The sequence below is a fragment of the Sciurus vulgaris genome (genome assembly GCF_902686455.1).
Source record: "Sciurus vulgaris genome assembly, chromosome: 1".
NCBI lineage: Eukaryota > Metazoa > Chordata > Mammalia > Rodentia > Sciuridae > Sciurus > Sciurus vulgaris.
In genome coordinates, this window is record NC_136461.1 from 34163474 (window position 1) to 34182780 (window position 19307).

The window sequence follows — 19307 nt, forward strand, 5'->3', positions numbered from 1 at the left end:
AGGACTTAGCTGTAGATCCATGTGAAGCCATACAGTGTTGGTCTGCTTAGGGGCCCTGGAGCATTCCAGCTAGAGTGGGGGTGGGGCTAGAGATCTGGGCTCCTGACTATTGATGGGTAGGGGCTCTAGGTTAATTCCTTATTGATGCAGAATCGTCAGCTCATTAATCATAGAAGAGGTCAGAGCTTGGGGGTACAGAGGGGATGTAAGCTCTATCCCCCAACCTAGAGCAGAAACAGCTGCAGGCTTGGGTTAAAAACCCAAGCCCCAGGTTTCTGTCCTTTTCTAGTCCCCTGAAAGGTGCTCCTGGGATCACAGTCTTGGGTCTTCTGGGCTTTTATTCTATTCATCCTCGTTCCCACCAGCTTGATGTAGTTCCATTTGATCCTCAAATGAAAACAGTAGCAACTCCTACTATCCAAGATGGACCCTCACTCAAGTTAGGTAACTAGGCCTAGCTAGGCCTCTAGCACTGGTGAGGGAGCACTTGTTGGTCACTCCCACAACTCCCCTGCTGCTGAAGTACACCAGCATCCTAGATGTCTCTCAGACAGGTGTAGACCTGTCCTTGCCCACAGCAGAAAGATGTCTTAAGGAAAATAGATGTGTTAAAATTCAAGAGCCCAGAGTCTCCATGACTCCAAACTCCTTGACACATTCTTACTGCCAGGCCTACCTCTCCTTTGCCCAAATCCCCTGCCTTAGACTCCCACTTCTAGAATGCCTGGAGAATCAGCAGGTCTTGGCAGCTCTTGCCTCCTGCACCCAGTGGAAGTGCACATGACAAGCCACCCTTGATTGGAGCCCAGCAAAGGCCTTGCTGTCCCATGCCCAGCTTGGGACAAATACCCTAAACAAAAATCCTGGGGCCTGAGATCACAGGGACTGTATATAGCCTCTAGGGAAGTGAAGCAGTCCCACCGATGGCTGAGGGTCTGTAAAAGAAGTAGGCTTGAAAGAGTGGGCCTACAGGAAGTAAGGGTGATGGCAAAGAAGAAATTCCAGTCAGGCTGACTCCTTTTCTATCTATTCCCCCTCTCTCTGCCTTGGACTCTAGGTCCTTGATAGCTGGTTACCCACACCCTTGAGGCCAAGTGCTCTCTTAATAGGCACATTAACCCACAGGAAGGGCATTCTGCTGAAGCCAGCCATGCTGTTGGATCTTTGAGCTCTCATGGCGCAGGCGGCACTGCCACCTGTTGGCCATGGCTAGGAATGCAGCCACAGCATAGGAATCACAGCAACAGTAATGGGGATTCCCAGAGGACTGATGTCCTGCAGACAGAACTTGGCCCCAGGGAAAGGGAATCCATTACCCCTAAGAATATCAGGGATCAGCTCCAACCCAGAGCTTTCCAGCCTTTGCTTCACTGTCTTCCAAACTTTGAAAGCCCATCCTTGACCTGCAGGCCTCTTGACTACCACAGCAAGTTCATTCAATCAACAAATATTTATTGAATAACCATGTGCCAGCACTGTGTAGCAGTGACTCACAGAATGATATGTGGGACAGATCTGTAAAGCCACTTCCCCTGCCCGTAGAGTATCAAGTGGGTCTCCTTTCAAGGAGATGATGTCATTTCAGTCAAAACTCCCTTTACCCTGGAATTCTGGTCTTTAGGATACCAGAGTTAACTTGCCACAGCTCGCATTGTAACATTGCTGCCTTACTGCTTCCCACTCCAACTGCCCCTTACAAAGACAGCTCACAACTTCCCCAGACCCAGTGGCTTCCTAGCAAAGTGTGGAAGAGCTGGGCAGCACACATCCCTGCATCCTCAGCTAATCTGGCATCCGCCTCAGACTCCTGGGCTGAGGTCAGAGAAGCTTTTCTGAGTGAATGGGCAAGTGGGATTCATGCTTTACCTCCCCAATAAAGCTCATCTCCATTCAGGAAATCTGAATGGAGGTGGCAACAAGTATACTCTGGCAACAAGTATAAAGTTCTAGAGATCTGCTATATATAACATTGCACCTACACTTAACAATAGGGTTATCAGTTAAGTGTATTATACACTTGGAACTTTTTAAAGAGAGTAGATTCCATACAAGGGTTCTTACCACAAATTTTTTTTAAATCAACTCTGAGGTTCATCCTCAACCCTCTCCCCTGCTTTTTTAACCCTTTCCAGCCTGAATGCCTCAGGAATCGGCAGGCTGATTGTTGCACTTGTTTGAATAATCAACTACAAGGCTCCACAGAAACCTGCCCAGGCACTTGTGCCCACTAGGATCACCAGCAGTCCCTCAGGGCAGATGTAAATTGTGGGAGGTGTCAGGCATTTATTTCTGGAGCAGGACCTGAGCACTGGACACAATTGCGCATGAAGTCAACACAGAGGCTTGTGTAGTAAATAGGGTAGTCGCGAAGGTGGCTGACATGTGCAGATGACACAAAGTCCACAGAGCGTACCAGGACCTGGTGAGCCAGGCGTGCTTCCACCATGCGTTCCACATCCCTGGCTAGGACAACCTCATCTGCCCTTGAGTAGAGATAGAGCTCAGGCCAGTGGGAGCCTGCATCCCGTAGCTTGTCATAGAAGTGGGTGTGGAAGAGGGCAGTGAGTGGAGCAAGCAGGATATGGAACAGGACTGCCACCAGGGTGAAGGCCACCAGGAGTAACAGGCGCATCAAGGCAGGCCGATGTTCCAGGATGACTGCCAGGGCCCGTAGGGCCCCTACCAGGTTGCTATCACCAGGACCACTGTCAAAAATGGTGCCCACCACACGCAGATGGCAGAAGCGCTGATGGGTCTGCAGGAGCTCCAGCACGTAGCGGTATAGCATGACGCCAGCATTGCTGAAGACATGGAAGAGCAGGGGCTCCCTCTCGATCTCATAATCAAAGAGTAGCTCAAGCAGCTTCTGGGCCAACAAGCGAAGTGAAGGGATGCCCAGGGACTCTGAGAAGAAGATCATGTGCCATGGGGCTGTGTATCGGATCACGATGCAGCCCTGGGGAGAGGAGAGAAGCCTGGTCAATCCCCGGGGATGCAGTGGGGGTGGTGGGCACAAGCTACATCAGAGAGGCCCAGTAACCCCAACTTCCACAAGGCCAGAGTCCAGCAATGCTCTAGGCCCTGCTTCAACCTGGGCACCAGCTCACTACTCATAGACACAGGTGTTTTCCAGGAGTGGAAGGTAGACTCAAGGCCCATTTGTGGACTCTGCTTAATGCTGATTATACCTCTGGGATGGTACGTGGGGCCTGGAGATGAGCATGCTTTGGAGACGTCGAGGCTGACCAGAATGTCTCTTCATTCCATTTCCCTCTCTGTCCTCACATCCCAACCGCACCCCAGACCTTGTACATTTAAAGCCTCACTGCTCAGCTACACCTTGCTGCAGCAACTTCTCTCCATTAACCCTACCTCCCCGACACAACACCATGCGACCAACTCCTAAGAGAGTCTGCAGGCCCTAGCCTTGACCACCGGAGGCCACTTCTGAGCCAGCCCCCAAGGCATCCATCTCTGGTCACTGTCATCCCCTTTTCCCCACCAAGGACATGAAAGCAAAGTCCATACTGTCTGGATTCAGGAGCGTGACCCCCAAATCAGTCTCATTCCTGAGCCTAGGATCACTCCTTACACTCACCCTGAAATTCCAAATACAGTAAATACTGTTGTTCCTCAAATTCTAAAATCTGGGCCCAAACTCTCTTTAGGCTTCTATATGCCTCACTGCCTGGGCCAGTGTACCTCAAAACCTCCAAAAAGGTCTCCTTCTAGGCCTGTTAGAAAAGGCAGCCAAAGGCACCCTGCCTCAATCTTAATCCCGCTCGTTAACCTGTTCTAGAGACAAAGCGCCCTTTGTCAGGAATCTGAGTTGGCCAGGCTCTGGGGTCAGAGAGGTCTGGGTTTAATTCCTGGTCCCAGCATTTAATAACAGTATGAAAAAAAAAAGCAATTTAGTTCTTTCTGAGTCCCCATCTATTATTGGGATAACACCCATTTCCTAAGGTTATAGTGGAAATTAAATGAGAAAAAAAAAAAAAAAGTATCTCAAGTGACCAAAGCAAAACATGGCACAAAGTAAACTCACGACCAACAGTTGTAACAATCATCAGAGATGGTTATAATAACCAGGAGAAAATTATGTGGGCACAGTTCTTGAATGACCCACAGCCAAATGGATGGTCAGCCAGGTTGCCTGCTATTGCCCCGGCCTGCTAGGTCTGGAGGCTCCCAATACTCAGGTGGGGGCATCACTTAAGGCCACCCACACTCCCAATGGTCAAATCTAATAGAGGCCTCTCAGTCCCCACCACTTTTCTCCTGGCAGCATCTGGAGCTTACACACTCCTACAACTATTGCCTTACAGCCCAGTCCCTCCAGTTAGCCAAAAAAAGGAACATTTTTAATCATGAGAAAGGGGCTGTTCTGGATATAGAGCCTAAGGAACAAAAGAACTAGATACAATGTGTGACCCTAGTTTGGGCAAATCAACTGTAAAGGACACTCAGAGGACAATTTGGGCATCTGAACACGGACTGGAAACTAGATGTGATGAAAATTTATTAACATGAGAAGATGGAAAGCATGATCTAAAAAAAGCAGGCTACAAAATGGCATACTCAGTAGCTCTCATGCAGGCAAAGAGAAGATCCAGAAAAAACCTGGAAGGAGATACCCTAAGGTGTAAACAGAGGTCATCTCCAGGTGGTGGAATATGATATTTTTATTTTCTTTTAAATAATGAAGGTTGTCTCCCTCTGAAGATGGCCTGCATTCTCCCTTGAATGTTCCTCTGCTTTCCCAAATAAACCTTTGTGTCTCTAAAAAGAAATTAAATATTGGCGTTTAGATTGGACAAGTTTCTTCTCTGCACCCATCCTGTCCTCCTCCCTATGAGGGGGTAGAGGCAATCCCCTCCTTGCCTCTATCAGTCTTGCAACTTCAGCCCCTCTGCCTGCTCTAGAATCTTGCTCCATCCATTTTCTCCACACCTTCTGCCCACATAACATCTTCCTTCCTCCTCCTCCAAGGGCCCTGTTTCTCTGTTCTTTCTGTCATGTCCTCCTGGGTTTTCTTGTCCTTCCCTGGCCACTCCTCCTTTCCTCATAGAATTCTCTCCATTTTCTACTTCTTTAAGTTTGTGTTCCTCTGGGCTATCCCAGCCCTCTTCTTTCTGTCTCTACACTCCCTAGAGATCTCATTGACCCTAGAAACTGTGGATTCTCTTCTAGTGCTCCTGTCTCAAAAACATACCTCCCTCTACCCAGAATGTGCTCCAGCCAGAAACTTGGTATGACCCTGGACCCCTTCTAGTCTTTCATGAGCTATCTTTCTACCTCCCCACAAGCTCCTCCACCCATTACTTTCCTTCCACCTGCACCACCAGCCCTAAGGTTCTGACCACCCTGACCTGGGCCACTGCACCCCTTTCCAAACTTCCTTCGGGATTCCAGTCCCAGCACCTCCAATCTTTCCCCCAGTCTGCAGTGAGGTGCTTTCGGATGGCAAATCTAACATCATGCCCCTGTTTAAATATCCTGACAACCCTCCCCATCCCGAGCCTCACCTCTGCACACTTGCACTTTCATTCTCTGTACTAGCACACTCAACCACTCCTATTCCCTCAAGGATCCAGGAGCTGATTATCTGAGGAGCAAAGTAGTCTACAAAAGGCAAAGGCAGAGGGCCACTTTATTGGCTGAAAGGAAGCTTCAAACTCAAAACTACTTTTCTCCCCCAAAGCCTCTCCTCTTCCAGAGGTTCCATGCTGCTCGGGCAGAGTACAGACATTGGTCAGTGGAAGGAGGTCAAGGAAAGGGGCATCAGCTGGTCTTTCTCCCAGGTAACTCCTACTCCTTTACCTGAGCCTTCCATCTGGCAGGTAAGGCTGTCCAATTGGAACCCCTTCCAAAGGCTGCTTTGGGGAGACCTGCCCTGAGGAGGGCAGAGAAGAGCCAGAGACCAAAGACATAAAAGGGAGTTCCAAAATATAACCAGGCCCTCCAAGGGCCCCCTCCAGTTACCACCTCTACAGCCAACTCTTGGTGTAGCTTGAGAAGCAGCATGACTTCTCCAAGAGGCCCTGTAACTCTGGGAATGTGAAAAGGTACCATGGTCAGTCCCAAGACAGAAACTTACCTGACAGGAAAGGAGAAAGTCCTGGGAACAGGAAGTATGCCCAGCACACCCAGCCCTTGCTCCTACCACCCAGAGAGGCATCATCCAGTCAATAGGACTTAAGGCCTGGGGTGACTCCACCAGTGGGGAGAACATCAAGGCTGCCCACTGTAGGATTCAGGAAGAGAAGCAGGTCAAGGGACTGAAGGAGCCAGACTAGGACACAAAGCTGGAAGCAAAGTGAGTGGGGGATAATCCTGCCAAAGTCCCCATGACCCCATCATCTTCCTCACAGGTTGTTCTTAACACTAGTTCTTAGAACTCTTCCTAAGCCTGTCACAGAGTGGGTCAGCCTTCACTGCAGCCCAGAGGTGAGGAAGCCAGAGGCTGGGAGTTCCCCAGAGTAGCCAGAGGTGGCAGGAACCCAACCATCTGGGTATCCACATGCCTGCAGTACTCACCCTTTCATGGTAGATGGCGCTGTACTTGGCAAGGTTCTTGTCCCTGCAGCCACCCCAGCCCAAGAGAATCACCACAGGCTGTCGCGTCCCTGCCTCCTTCCCACCTTGGCTGGGGTCATTCTCTGAAACACAGATGCGAACTATCAACACCCAAGGTAGGATGGGGGTTCTGGTCAACCCAAAGCCAATACCACTGTGCCCAAAGGCAGGGAACCAACAGGTGCCAGGCCCAGGCATCCCTCCAGCCTCTCTGCTCCAGGCTCCCAGGGGGCTCCTGCCCCTGTCCTACCCTGACTGTCTTTCTGCAGACCTCTCAGGAAGAACCGTGGCATCACTGGAAAGCCCTCTTGAGGGCACCTTTCTTTAGTGATTCAAAGACAGTCCAGGAGGGGAAAGTGAATACTTCTCCAGGAAACGTCCCCTTCCAATCCAGGGGTTGGCAAACCATAGCCCAATCAGGCCCACTGCCTTTGTATAGTCTATAGGCTAAAATGACTTTTACATTTTTAAATGGTTAAAAAAATCAAAATAATAATATTTTTGTGACATATGACAATTATATAAAATTTAAATCTGTGTGTTCACAAATAAATTTTATAGGAATATAGCCACACTCATTCAACTTATTTTATTCTCTATGGCTACTTACATACAAAAATAGCAGCACCGAGTAGTTACAGCAGAGACTGTATGGCTCACAGTTTAAAATACTACTGGCCCTTCACAGAAAAAGTTTGCCGGCTTCTTTTTTTTTTTTTTTTTTTTTTTTTTTTTTTTTTTCATGTCATTAATTATTTACAAACATATCCAGGATGCTATGAATCCAAGAGTTTGACCCATTTTTCAGAGATTGCACCTCTTAAAACATTCTTCATATCTGTTAAATGGATGGATTAAAACGTCCCTATTTCTTAAGCAGTTGGTGTCTTACTATAAAGAAAGGTGCAGCAAAACCTGATCCAAAGTATAAGGTCATCATAACCAGTAAGTGTCACTTGTTTTCCACTGAAAATGGCAAATTTTTCCCAGGGCCCTCCTTACAGTGGCTCCAATGGACCACCAAAGTGGTGAACCTCCGAATGCTCTGTCCCAACATGGTACTGCTGGGGTCTCTGCAAAAGCACAGAAACCACAGATGGAAGAAAAGCGTGAAAAGACAGAAAGGCTGCCAGCCTTTTTTCTAATTCCAAGAGCTAATGGAAGAAAAAGGTCTTAAGAGGAGCAATGGAAAGGACAGTGCAAGCAGGGACATGAGATAGAATGACTCTGGCTCCCATCCTGTCCTGCCAGGAAAACACACACCTATATTCTAAACTAAAAGCAGAATGAGGTTAAATGTCTTATCTATGGTCGCAGGAAGAAGAGTGGAGCTGGGAATCTGGCCCCTACTGCCCACCCTAAGCTCCTAGAGCAGCTCTTGGGCCACCGCCCCACAGCGAGGTCTTCCTCGGGTGATGTGCTGGGAGGCATGAGCCAGCTGCCTCTGCCATGGTTGCTGAAGAGGCCTCCTGCAACTTTGGACAACAGGACTCATTGCGTTTCCCTGCAAAGTGAATGCCCACCCCCACAGGAGGACATCTGTGCAAGGATGTCTGAAAGGGCTGGTGTGTACCCTTGCAAGGACCAAGCTACTTGGCTATGCTCAGCTGCCATCCTGAAATTTATGGATGCTGGTGGTGACCTGGCAACAGTAAATTTCAAGCCTAGTTAAGAGGATGGTAAATATAAATCACTAACCTTTGGACAAAAGGAAGACAACAATTTCCTGTGGAAATTAATGTGATTGAAAAGTTCAATGTTCCTGCTCTCTAGGAGTGGTGACTCTGGCCTTCAGAGATTAACTGCCTGCACCCACGGAGATCCTGGGCCAGTTGCTATTCAGGCTGAAGCAGAAATTGCCAGGGTCTCAGTCCCTTGCTGACACCTGCCAGCCCTCCCAGCCACCACTGACACTGGCCTTGACCCTGCTCTAACTCAAGTTGCTCCAAATATTCTCACTGCCTTTCTCAGCCTCATGTCCCCATCTTTTGCCAGGACAGCCCTTCACCTGTGCTAGCCTTTCTGGTGGAGATACCCAAAGTGGGGCCATGAAGCTCAGACTGAGGTGGCCTCTTGGGTAGTAATCAACAGCTACTATTTGGATCTGCTGAATCTCTGAGGTCACACTACTAGACTTTTGAGACCCTGCCTTGGGAGCCTCCCTTACCTCTCTGTGCAGCTACCTTAGAATAGTCTCCCCTTCCCCAACCTATAAAAACCCCTCAAAAGTCCCACCCAAGACACCAGCAAAGGGCTTTGAGATTTATTTCAAATACAGAGAAGGCAGCTAAGGGAGGTCACATTCACCAGTGACTAAAGGATGATAAGGCCAGCCTCCATAAGCAGAAAGGGGCATTCTACATTCACAGAAGGTTTGAGCAGATTCTACTGGGCCTGGCCCTTTCCATTCTGAAATGTATATAACTCTGCTTTGCTCCACTGCAGGTTTTTCTGGCACCCTTGGCAGAAATGACTCTCTACCAGATAAGTATCTCCATGAAGAAACTGACACATTTTGGCTACTTCCAGAGCCCAAGATTTCCCTAGTGTTCTCAAAGAGGTGGAACCAGTCCTTTCACTCTCTGGCCAGGCCCTGGAGGCTGCTCCAAGGGACCCTTCTCACCCTGGGACATCTCCCGCTCCCTTACACATGCTCCTCCCAGTGCCCTGCTCTCTATGCCCATTCCTAACTCAAAGGTCTGTCATGACCTTCTCCCTGCTGGAGCCACATTTGCCCCTTCTGATTCTATACGTGAAGTGTTACAGTCCCAGAAAATCCAATGTGCCTTGGGAATATGTCTGGGAGAGTGATGGTGACCAGGAAAGGTCTCCCAAAGGAACACACATTTGCTGCAGTGGCCTCGAAGGCCCAGTAGGAGTGCACTGGGTGGACAGAGGACATGAGTAGAGCAATGGAGTTGTGGAGATGTTGTAGTCCACCTGAGGCATAGTAAGCAGTCCTGCAGGGCTGGAACCCAGGGGGAGCGAGTAGTAGTAGATGGAAGAGCTGCCAAGAGCAGGACCAAGGCCTGACCCTGCGTAGGAGCCAGGGTTTTATATTCCACTGCAATGAAGAGCAAATAAAGATTCTGAAATGCAGAAAGTGGCATGACCCAATCTGTACGCAGTAATGACTTACACAATTATTTGTTTAATGTCTGTCTCTCTCTGTCCTTAACCAGCAGGTTCCATGAAGGCAGGAAACTCTATCGTGTTTACGGTCATGCCCCCAATGGTCAGCACTGTGGCTGGCCCATCAGGCACTAAGAAGTTACTGGTGAGTGACTAAACACATGTTGCAAATCGAAGGATGGCTCCAAGGAGAAAGAGCTGGCATTCTTCTTGTTCCCCATTGCCCTTTCCAGAGTAATAAAACTCTTGGTTATGGCTGTTGTTTATTGCCACATCCAGACCACAACTCCTCCACCCTCCTGTGCAAACCCCTGCTTCTCTCTTGCTCACTTCACTGGTCATCCCATTCTCTGCTCCTGCTACAGACTCTCCTGGCCTCTGGCAACTAAAATGTAAGGACTGAAGACTTTGGTCCCTGGTTTGGTGTCCTACTCTATTCAAAGACTTGCCATGACCTTGCACAAGCAATCAAGTACAAGTACACTTTGTGCCAAAATCATTACAAACCTCTCAATAAAAAGAGCTAACACAGAGAATATTATGCACCAGGTGCTATTCTAAGAATATGGCATTTTTACCTATCAATTCATTTAATCAACATTTAACCATTTAATCATGACAACCCTAGAAACAAGGAATTCTTATTTTACAAATAAAAACAGAGACACAGAAATGGTAAAATTATACACTTAAGGCTACATAACTAATTTAAGTACTGAAAACTGGAATTGAACTGGAAAGATCAGCTTATATCTACTACCCTATGTGGTCTAAACCAAACTGCTTCAGTTCCAAAACTACACACAGCTGCCTCCTATACATTGGCAGACCCAACACTGACCTCATTCACTTGCTCCTCCTCAGGGACTGGCTGCTCAGATGTCAACATATACTGTTTCATTTGGTCCTGCAACCATACTAGGTGTTAGCTACTATTTCCATTTTGCAGATGAGAAACTAACAGAGAAAGTATGTCCTTTTCCCTCCAAACACACAGCCAGGAAGTGGCAGAGCCAACTTCCACTCTCTTACCTCCACCTTATACTTCCACTACCTCCAGGACCTTACCCATGCTTTTTATTCCCAGCCCAGGATGCTGATGCTTCATGTTTATGCTTTGCTAATGCCCCCTCCACTTACAAAGTCAGCTCGCTTTTCATTTCCAGAAGTCCTCCTCAATGCCCTCCCCAGTGATCAGACTAGTTTAGGTGCTACTTCTCTTAACTGTCCCAGCACCCACTAACACCACACCACTCCTCTTAGCATACTACCTTGACAGTGTTTGTTAGGAAAGGGAGGAAGTTATTAAAACATGCACAGCAAGAGATGGTGAAGGTCAGAACCAGAGCAGTCGAGAAATAGGCAGCAAGGGTAGGCAAACGAGTCACACAATTTTAGGACATATTATCCAAAGTCTCAGAAATATGCAACTTTTGACTTGGCAATTCCACTGCTAAGAAAAAGGCTGACTCATATAGAAATATTCACTAATATGGTAAGCGGATCATAGACATTAATGGAAGATCTAAAATTATAAGTCTCAAAGAAAAAACATTGGAGTAAACCCTTGTGATCTTGAATTAGGCAATAGTTTCTGGAACAAAAAACAAAATAGATAAATTGAGATTTCAACAAAATTAAAAGATTTTGCACTTACAAGAGCACCATTTAAAAAGTGAAAAAAAAGGGCTGGGGAGATAGCTCAGTCGGTAGGGTGCTTGTCTTGCAAGCACAAGGCCCTGGGTTCGATCCTCAGCACCGCAAAAAAAAAAAAAAAAAAAAAAAAAAGTGAAAAAAAACCCCACAGAATGGAGAAAATGTTTGCAAATCACATACATGATGAGGGGCTTGTACCCAGGATATATTTTTTAAAACTTACAATTTAACAACAAAACAACAAACAGTCCAATTTTAAAATGAGCAAAGGATTTGAATAGACATTTCTCCAAAGAAGATATACAAATGGCCAATAAGTGCATGAAAAGATTAGAGAAATTAAAGTCTAACCCACAATGAGGTATCACTTTGTGCCCACTAACATGGCTGTAAAAAGTCAGATAATAGCAAGTGTTGATGAGGAAGTGGAGAAATAAAAGTCTTCATACACTGCTGGTGGGAATGGAAAGTAGAGCCACTTGGAAAATGGTTTGGCAGTTCCTCAAAAAAATTAAACAGTTACTGTATGACCCAGAAATTTCACTTCTAGATATTTACCCAACAGAACTGAAAACATATGTCCACACAAAAAAACTTCCACATGAATTTTCATAGTAGCACTTGACAATAGCCAAGAAGTAGAAATAATTCTATCACCTATAATGAACCATCCATTCAATGGAATACTATTTAGTCATAAAAAAGGAATAAAATACTGACCATACTCCAACATGAAAGAACCTTGAAATCATATGCTAAGTAAGAGCAGTTAGACACAAAAGGTCACACACATATCATGATTCCACATATATAAAATATTTAAGCTGAGCTGGGCTCAGTGGCACATGGCTATAAGCCCAATGACTTGGGAAGCTGGGACAAGAACTGCAAATTCAAGGTCAGCCTCAGCAATTTAGCAAGAGAGATTCTGTCTCAAAATTTAAAAAAAATAAATAAGAAGGGCTAGGGGTTTAGCTCAGAGATACAGCACCCCTGGGTTCAATTCCCAGTACTGAGGGGGGAAAAAAATCTAGAATAGGCAAATTCGTAGAGACAGAAAGTAGGTTAGTGGCTGTCAGGGCTAGAGGAGGAAATGGGAATGACTTCTAATAGGTATGAGGTTTCTTTTTTCTGTGATGAAAACGTTTTGGAATTAGATAATGGTGATGGTCTCAAAAGTCTGTGAATATACTAAAACAGAGTGGATTGTACTTTTTCTTTCTTTCTTTCTTTTTTTTTTTTTTTTGTTTGTTTGTTTGTTTTGTTTTGTTTTTTTGTACCGGGGATTGAATCCAGAAGTGCTTGACCACTGAGTCACATCCCCAGCCCTTTTTGTTTTTTATTTTGAAACAGGGTCTCACTAAGTTGCTTAAGGTCTCACTAAATTGCTGAGGCTGGTCTCAAACTAGCGATTTTCTTCCCTCAGCCTCCTGAGTCAATGGGACTACAGACAGGCAGCAGCGTGCCCACTTTTTTGTGTGTGTGGTACTGGGGACTGAACCCAGGGCTTCGTGCATACTAGGCAAGTCCTCTCACTAAGTTATATCCCCAGTTCAAACTACATGTTTTAAAACGGTAAATTTTACAACATGTGAATTATATTTGTGTTATTATTTTTTAAATATATTTTCTTTTAGTTGTTGATGTACCTTTACTTTCTTTATTCATTTATTTATATGCAGTGCCGAAGAATCGAACCCAGTATCTCACACATTTCGAGGCAAGGGCTCTACCACTGAGCCACAACCCCAGTCCTGTTATTATTTTTTAAATAGTAATACATTAAGTGAAAAAGCAAGTTAAAAGTAGTATCACTACAGACTATCCTTTAAAACATATACACATTATGCATTGAAATATTTCTGAGATCAGAGACAATTTATTTTTCATGACTTTTTTTTACCCATTTTCTCAGATCAATATGGGGCTTTGAATGTACTTCAGTGGTAGAGTTATGGGTTTGATCCCAGCACCACAAAAAAAAAAAAAAAAAAAAAGATTTAAGTTAATATGTATCACTTTTGCAATGAGAGTTCAAATGTTATTTCAAAATCACAATAGGGGAGGTGGTCTAATCTAAGCAGTTCAAGTCAAAGAGGTCAAGGATAACCAGAGCCCCTTAGCAATGGGGAACTTTCTTTTCTATCCTGGGAAACTTTTTTTTTTTTTTTTTTTTTTGGTGGTGGTGGTACTGGGAATTGAACCCAGGGGTGCTCTACCACTGAGCTACATCCCCAGATCTTTTTAGTTTTTATTTTTAAGAAAGGGACTCACTAAATTGTTAAGGCTGGTCTCAAACTTTGATTTTCCTGCCTCCGTCTCCCAAGTTGCTGGGATTACAGGCAGGCACCAGGCCCAGCTCTTCCCTGGCACTACTTGAGCACTCCCCATAACAATTTAGTCTCCCAGGATCCCTGTCATCCACGATTTCTCAACAAATAACACTGACACCAAGAATACAAGAATTACAACTAAGTATATTGTACAACAGTTCCAGTCATAAAACTAAGGCGTGAATTAGATTGTGGATGTCCCGGGGGCATGTGGGGAAGACAAAGGAGAGGCCTGACAAGGCATAAGGGTCTGTGGTACAATATATGCTATTTATTTGCAAGCCAGAAGCAAAATACAAAGAAACTATGTTATTTTTAAATGCAAAGAATAAAAGAATCCTTAATTTTCTCTATTCCCCAGAAAACTTTCTAGAGTCTCACTGCTCCTATATTTAAACCAAATTACTTTATTTTACATTTAACTTTTGAAATAACAGTATGAGAGAGTAGTATAGCATCTAAGAGTACATACCATACAAAACCATATCTGGGTTCCAATCTCTGGTTCTGCCACCTGATATATATGCAACAGAACTTAAGCAAGGGGCCAGGGGTGTGGCTCCGTGATGGGGCACTTGCCTAGCATGAGAGGCACTGGGTTTAATTCTCAGCACCAAATAAAAATATATAAATAAAATAAAGATGCAAAAAAATACAATAACATTATATTTTTAAAAAGGAACTTAAGCAAATTCTCTAAGTTTCAATTTCCATATCTGTGAATTGGGGACAATAACACAAAGAATTCAATATATAATAGTGACTATGGACGGCTTAGAAAAGGGACCTGGCACAAAGAAAGAGTTCAATAAGTAGAAATTATTATTACCTCACCAGTAATGCATGTTCACTGTAGAAAAAGCAGAAAATGAATACCTAATAAAATTGGAATCATACTGTTTGTAATCTGCTTTCTTCCGTTTAGCAATATATTGTGAACATCTTTCCCTGTCAGTTTATATATTTCTACACCATTATTTTTAGTGGCTGCAAAGCAGCTATAGAATGTTTCATAATTTATGGTGACCAATCTCCCACTATTAGACATGATGTTGTTTCCAATTTGAGGCTGTAATAAAAATACTTGAATGGACACCCCTTTCTTTGTGCATGCCCCTTGCTGTTTCCTAGAAATGGCATTGCATTCAGGCAGCCCTTTCTAATGGCAACTGAAATCTGCATGCACAAGATTTGGAGTAAGACTCTCAAGCCGAAATCTGGAATTACTTTGGGCAAGGTACTTCACCTCCCCCATTCATCTGTTCTTCATCGTAAAATGGGATTAAGAGCACTCCTACTTCACAAGATGGTTGTGAGGATTAATAAAATAATGAAAGGCAGGCCAGCATGTGGCTAGGGCATGGACATGGTCAACTGTGTATGAACAACAGAGAAAAAGGCCTGCAAAGGGTGCATCAGGCTTTGACTTCAAATGCAGGGCCTAATACAGCACCTGACATAGAGTGGGCACTTGGAAAGGGAGTTTTTAATGGGTGAAAGAAAAGACAAGAGGATTCAAAAGAAAAAAAAAAAGAAAAGAAAAAAGAAACTCTTCTGGAAGAGGGAGAAGATGGAGGCTGCAACAGCCTTGAGGATCCAAAGATCCTCAAGTCTTAACTGATTCTTCTCCTGGATCTTTTAGACCTGACAGCTCTTGAGGGTTTCAACTCAACTTCCTCTACCCAAAGCTCACCACAGCCTCCTTGCCAGGGCTGCCCCCTCCAGCCACTTCACTCCAAGTCCTCCCTCAGAGTCCTTCTGTACCTTCTCTGCTCACCACAGGTCTGCTCGCCAAGCTCTACCTCCCACCATGGACCCCCAAGGTCATATAGACCTCGGCAGTTTTCCTGGCACTAGTGAAAGCTTCCTTAGAGTTAAGAAGATGGAGCAGTTCTTTGACCATGACAGTGGCTAGCAAAAGAGCAGACTCATAATAAAGTGTAGGAATCTAAAGCCCCTCACCTCCTTTCTCTGTGATCTCCTTGAGGCCTTTGTTTACTCTAAGAGCAAGACCACTGTCTCCAGCCCAGGACCCCAGCCCTATTAATTCTACGAATGAATGACTTTTTTAAATGTTCACTGAACATGAGAGCAGCATGCCTTTAAGAAGGCTGACTGGGCTGGTGTGTAGCTCAGGGGTTAGAACCATTTACCTAGCATGGGAGAGGCCCTGGGTTCCAACCTCAACTCTGCGGAAAAAAAAAAAAAAAGAGGGGACCCGAGTAGGACTCAGTTGACCATTCTCTGGATGGAAGGAGGAATGGCACAGCCCAGTTGGGATGTCAGAGCAGCTCTGGCCTGGACACACAGTGCTTCCAAGTGATTCCAGTCAGCTAGCTTGGCACCTCATCACTGCCAGGCCCTGGCAACAAGAGTAAAACTGTCAAAGGCACTATAACAGGGCGATACAGTGCTATGGGAGCCCCCAGGACACAACCTTCACCCAAAGAAATGAAAGGGAGCTGGGAATTAGGAGAAAAAAGGGATCCTGGTCCAAGAAAATGAAAGGAAGGACAGATCCCAGATCAAAGGCCAGGTAGACTACCCTGGGCACAGGCGACCACACAAACGGGCTGGTGGGATTCCCAGCAGGAAGATCCTCTGCTGCCCAGTCTGGCTCACAAAACCCAGGGCTCTGAATGACTCCAATCTACAGCTGCCTTCCAGATAACGTATGTGCCAGCATCAGCTGCTCACCTCTCTTGTCAGCTCACAGCAGGGCTGGCTCTGGGGTTTGGGTTTCAAATATTGGGGGAAAGTAATTCCAAAACTAAACATGACCATCCTGCACACTTCTCCACTGCAAAGAGAAACAATCTCTGAGGCCCCTGAAGACTGTCACTGTGTGCAGCCATGTCAGCCTGGAGTGGAACACTCTACAGAGGGAACAAATGGATTCAGGGAAGCACAATGTCCTGACATCCTTCTGAGGGGTTCTACAATCTCCAGCTCAGCTGTGGGACATGCACTGTGAGAGGGAAGGATATGAGGAACTAAAGCAGTAGTAGGTCAGCACAATCAGGTGGTAGAGGATCAACCAAAAGCTCTGGAGGTATTTCTTCAAGACAGCTGTCTCTTGAAAAGAGGAACAGAGATTCCCTGCTCTGTGTTATCACCACCACAACAATTCTAGTCCTATAGTGACCATTTCATTTTGAAACCATCTGCTTAAAAATCTTCATTCCCTCCCCACAGCCACAGTTTCCTAAAGGGTGCCTGTATGTGAATCATTTCTGAGGTGGCACCAACTAACCAAAGGCCAGGACACAGCAAATGCTGAACTGAGAGTGGAAATGAGAGGAAGGCCTGTTGTGGTTCCAGAAAGGGAAGTGCTTTCTAACAATGCCAGTTGCCTCCAACAGACCAGGATGTTTGGGGGGGAATGGACCTGCTAGCAACAGAATGCTCTCATGCTGGCAAAGGGATACAGGACAAAATGGCCCCAATGTCTTCCAATTCTAAGCCTCAGCCTCTGGAAACCGTGAGGGGAGGCTTAAGGGAGGAAATGCACCCAGCACCTGCTCTATGCCAGGCACATGCATTCAGTCACTGCCCTGTTAACCCTTATATTTATTTCTATTTGACAGTGGAGGAATATGAAGCTTAGAGGGTTAATAGCTTGCCAAAGCCATAGAGCTAGTAAGAGGTACAGCAGAAATGAGAACCAAGATTTGTCACAGGTTGCACACATCAGCAGAGAAAATTTCTGTCCTCCTCATCATGCGAAGGCCGATACTGCCCTTTATACCTGAAGGATCTCCAAGGATAAAACTATTAACTGACTTAACTTTTCTAAAGTATTTTTACATCTATAAGCTCAATAGCCCTAAGCCAACAGATTTAGTTCTAGAGAAAAAAAAGCTAGTTGGAGCCATGTGATCTTTGGAAGCCTAAGGGCTGACCTCTTAGACTTCAACCAAAGAACACAAGATGCTACAGGATGTATGCACCAATAAAAAAGAAAGAAAGATAAACAGTAACAAAAAAATGGCTACGGGAGGTGTCTGGAAAGACTCTCCTGAAGGAGGCAACATCTAAGCTAAGCTTTACGTGGTGAGCTGGACAAGAGTGGAGGCAGTGCAGGGCAGCAGAGGGGAAAGGGCATTCCAGACAGAGGAAAGAGCAGAAGCAAAGGCAGAGAAGCAAGAAGAGTGTGGAGAATCATAAGCCATTTGGTGTTGCCAGAACATAAAGTTCACACTGATCAGCAGAAGGACATAGTGATCAAAGAAGTAAGCAAGGGCTGCTAAATTATGAAGGACTTTGAATGCCATACTAAGGAATCTGGATTTGATTTATTCCGAGGGCAATAAGGAGCCACTGAAGGGTTTTATGAAAAGCAGTGATGAGATCAAACCTTTGCATTAGGAAGATCACTGTGGTAGCAATATAAGAGGTTGAGCTGCTAGTAGTGAGTCTAGAGACCTAAAGGCAATGCTGGAGTAATGCGCGTCAGACAGACTGGACCCAAGCTGACAGTACGCCCAGACTCCTCTACCACAATTCCCGACGGGGACAACTTTCCTTCCATTCTATAAGCTGCCCAACTTACACTGTCCCATGGACTCAGGCCAGTTTTAAAGGCTACTAATTTTGTGGAGCCTCCCACACATCTTTCTTCAATGTTATGACTGGGGAGCAGGGAGACAACGCTAATCCTAAATGCTGATTACTAAATACACTCCAGGTAGAGGCCCTATGCGAGGCTGTTTACACAAATAATCCTAGTTGTGTGACCAACAACCCAGTGAGGGAGTTTACTATAGTTACCCTCGTTTTGCAAAGGAATACACTGAAGTTCAGAGCGAGTAGCTTACCCAAAATCATCCAACTCCTAAAAAGGAGGAGTCAGGATTTCAACAGAGTTCTACCTGAAGGACGAAACTGGTCTATTAACCACTGCCAAGAAAAGTGGAGAGTGAAGGCTAGCGCTTCTGAGTTCCAGGTTCCTTGGAGGACCAGAGACAACTGGAGAAGAGAGGCGAGAAGCGGGAAACCCGATCCCAAACAAAGGAATCAAAGGGACTCTACCCTAGGCATTCTCCAGCTACTAAGAGAACAAAAAGGGTATGAGCCTGAGAACCACTGATCTGAAAAGCCGAAAAAGAGACCCCGACCCAGCAGACGCAGACGCAGGGAGGGCGGGGCTCTGGAAGGAGGAGCGTTCTGGGTGGGGCCCATAAAGGGGCGGGGCTCTCCGCGCCCCACAAAGTCCCGGACCTGCGGGACCCAGCGAGGGGGCGGGACGCGAGAGGGCGGGGCCGCGAGACGGGTGGAGCTACAGCTGCGCTTGCGACCCTCAGACTTGTTAGGTCACCTCCCCACGACAGGACCCAACCCTCGATCCATACTCTGGCTCCAGCAAGGCTGATCCGGGATCTCGATGGTGTAGTCCAAGTCAGCCCAGGCCATGGTGAAGGTGCCGGCCCTCAGCACGGGCCTACAGCCGGAACTCTGGCTCGCGCGCCCGCGCCTCGTTGGGGCGCCTCCCGGACACCGCCCAGTCCCCACCTCCTTCCCCGACACTGCCCAATCCCTGAGCCGCGCTCTGTGACCTTCCTCCCTAGCAACCCCGGAGTCACTCAGAGTCTCTCGCCTCACCCCTCTAGC

The 19307-nt window shown here is 46.1% G+C and overlaps 1 protein-coding gene and 1 pseudogene across 3 annotated transcripts; both read right to left on the minus strand.

Moving 5' to 3' along the window:
* Positions 1-27: 27 nt before the first annotated feature.
* TMEM53 (transmembrane protein 53) lies at positions 28-19216 on the minus strand. Of its 2 annotated transcripts, XM_079152055.1 has the most exons (3): positions 19049-19216; positions 6538-6659; positions 28-2956 (listed from the first exon to the last, which is right to left on the minus strand). In XM_079152055.1, exons 1-3 carry the CDS (start codon positions 19107-19109, stop codon positions 2276-2278), a joined length of 864 nt encoding a protein of 287 aa, XP_079008181.1. In that variant the 5' UTR covers positions 19110-19216; the 3' UTR covers positions 28-2275. The 2 variants fall into 2 exon arrangements, with proteins under 2 accessions (XP_079008181.1, XP_079008182.1); XM_079152056.1 differs by lacking the exon at positions 6538-6659 and having other exon boundaries at positions 19049-19187.
* On the minus strand, positions 7207-8126 carry LOC306668598 (cytochrome c oxidase subunit 7C, mitochondrial-like; annotated as a pseudogene). Its single transcript has one exon. The product of its transcript is annotated as a cytochrome c oxidase subunit 7C, mitochondrial-like (transcript).
* Positions 19217-19307: the final 91 nt, after the last annotated feature.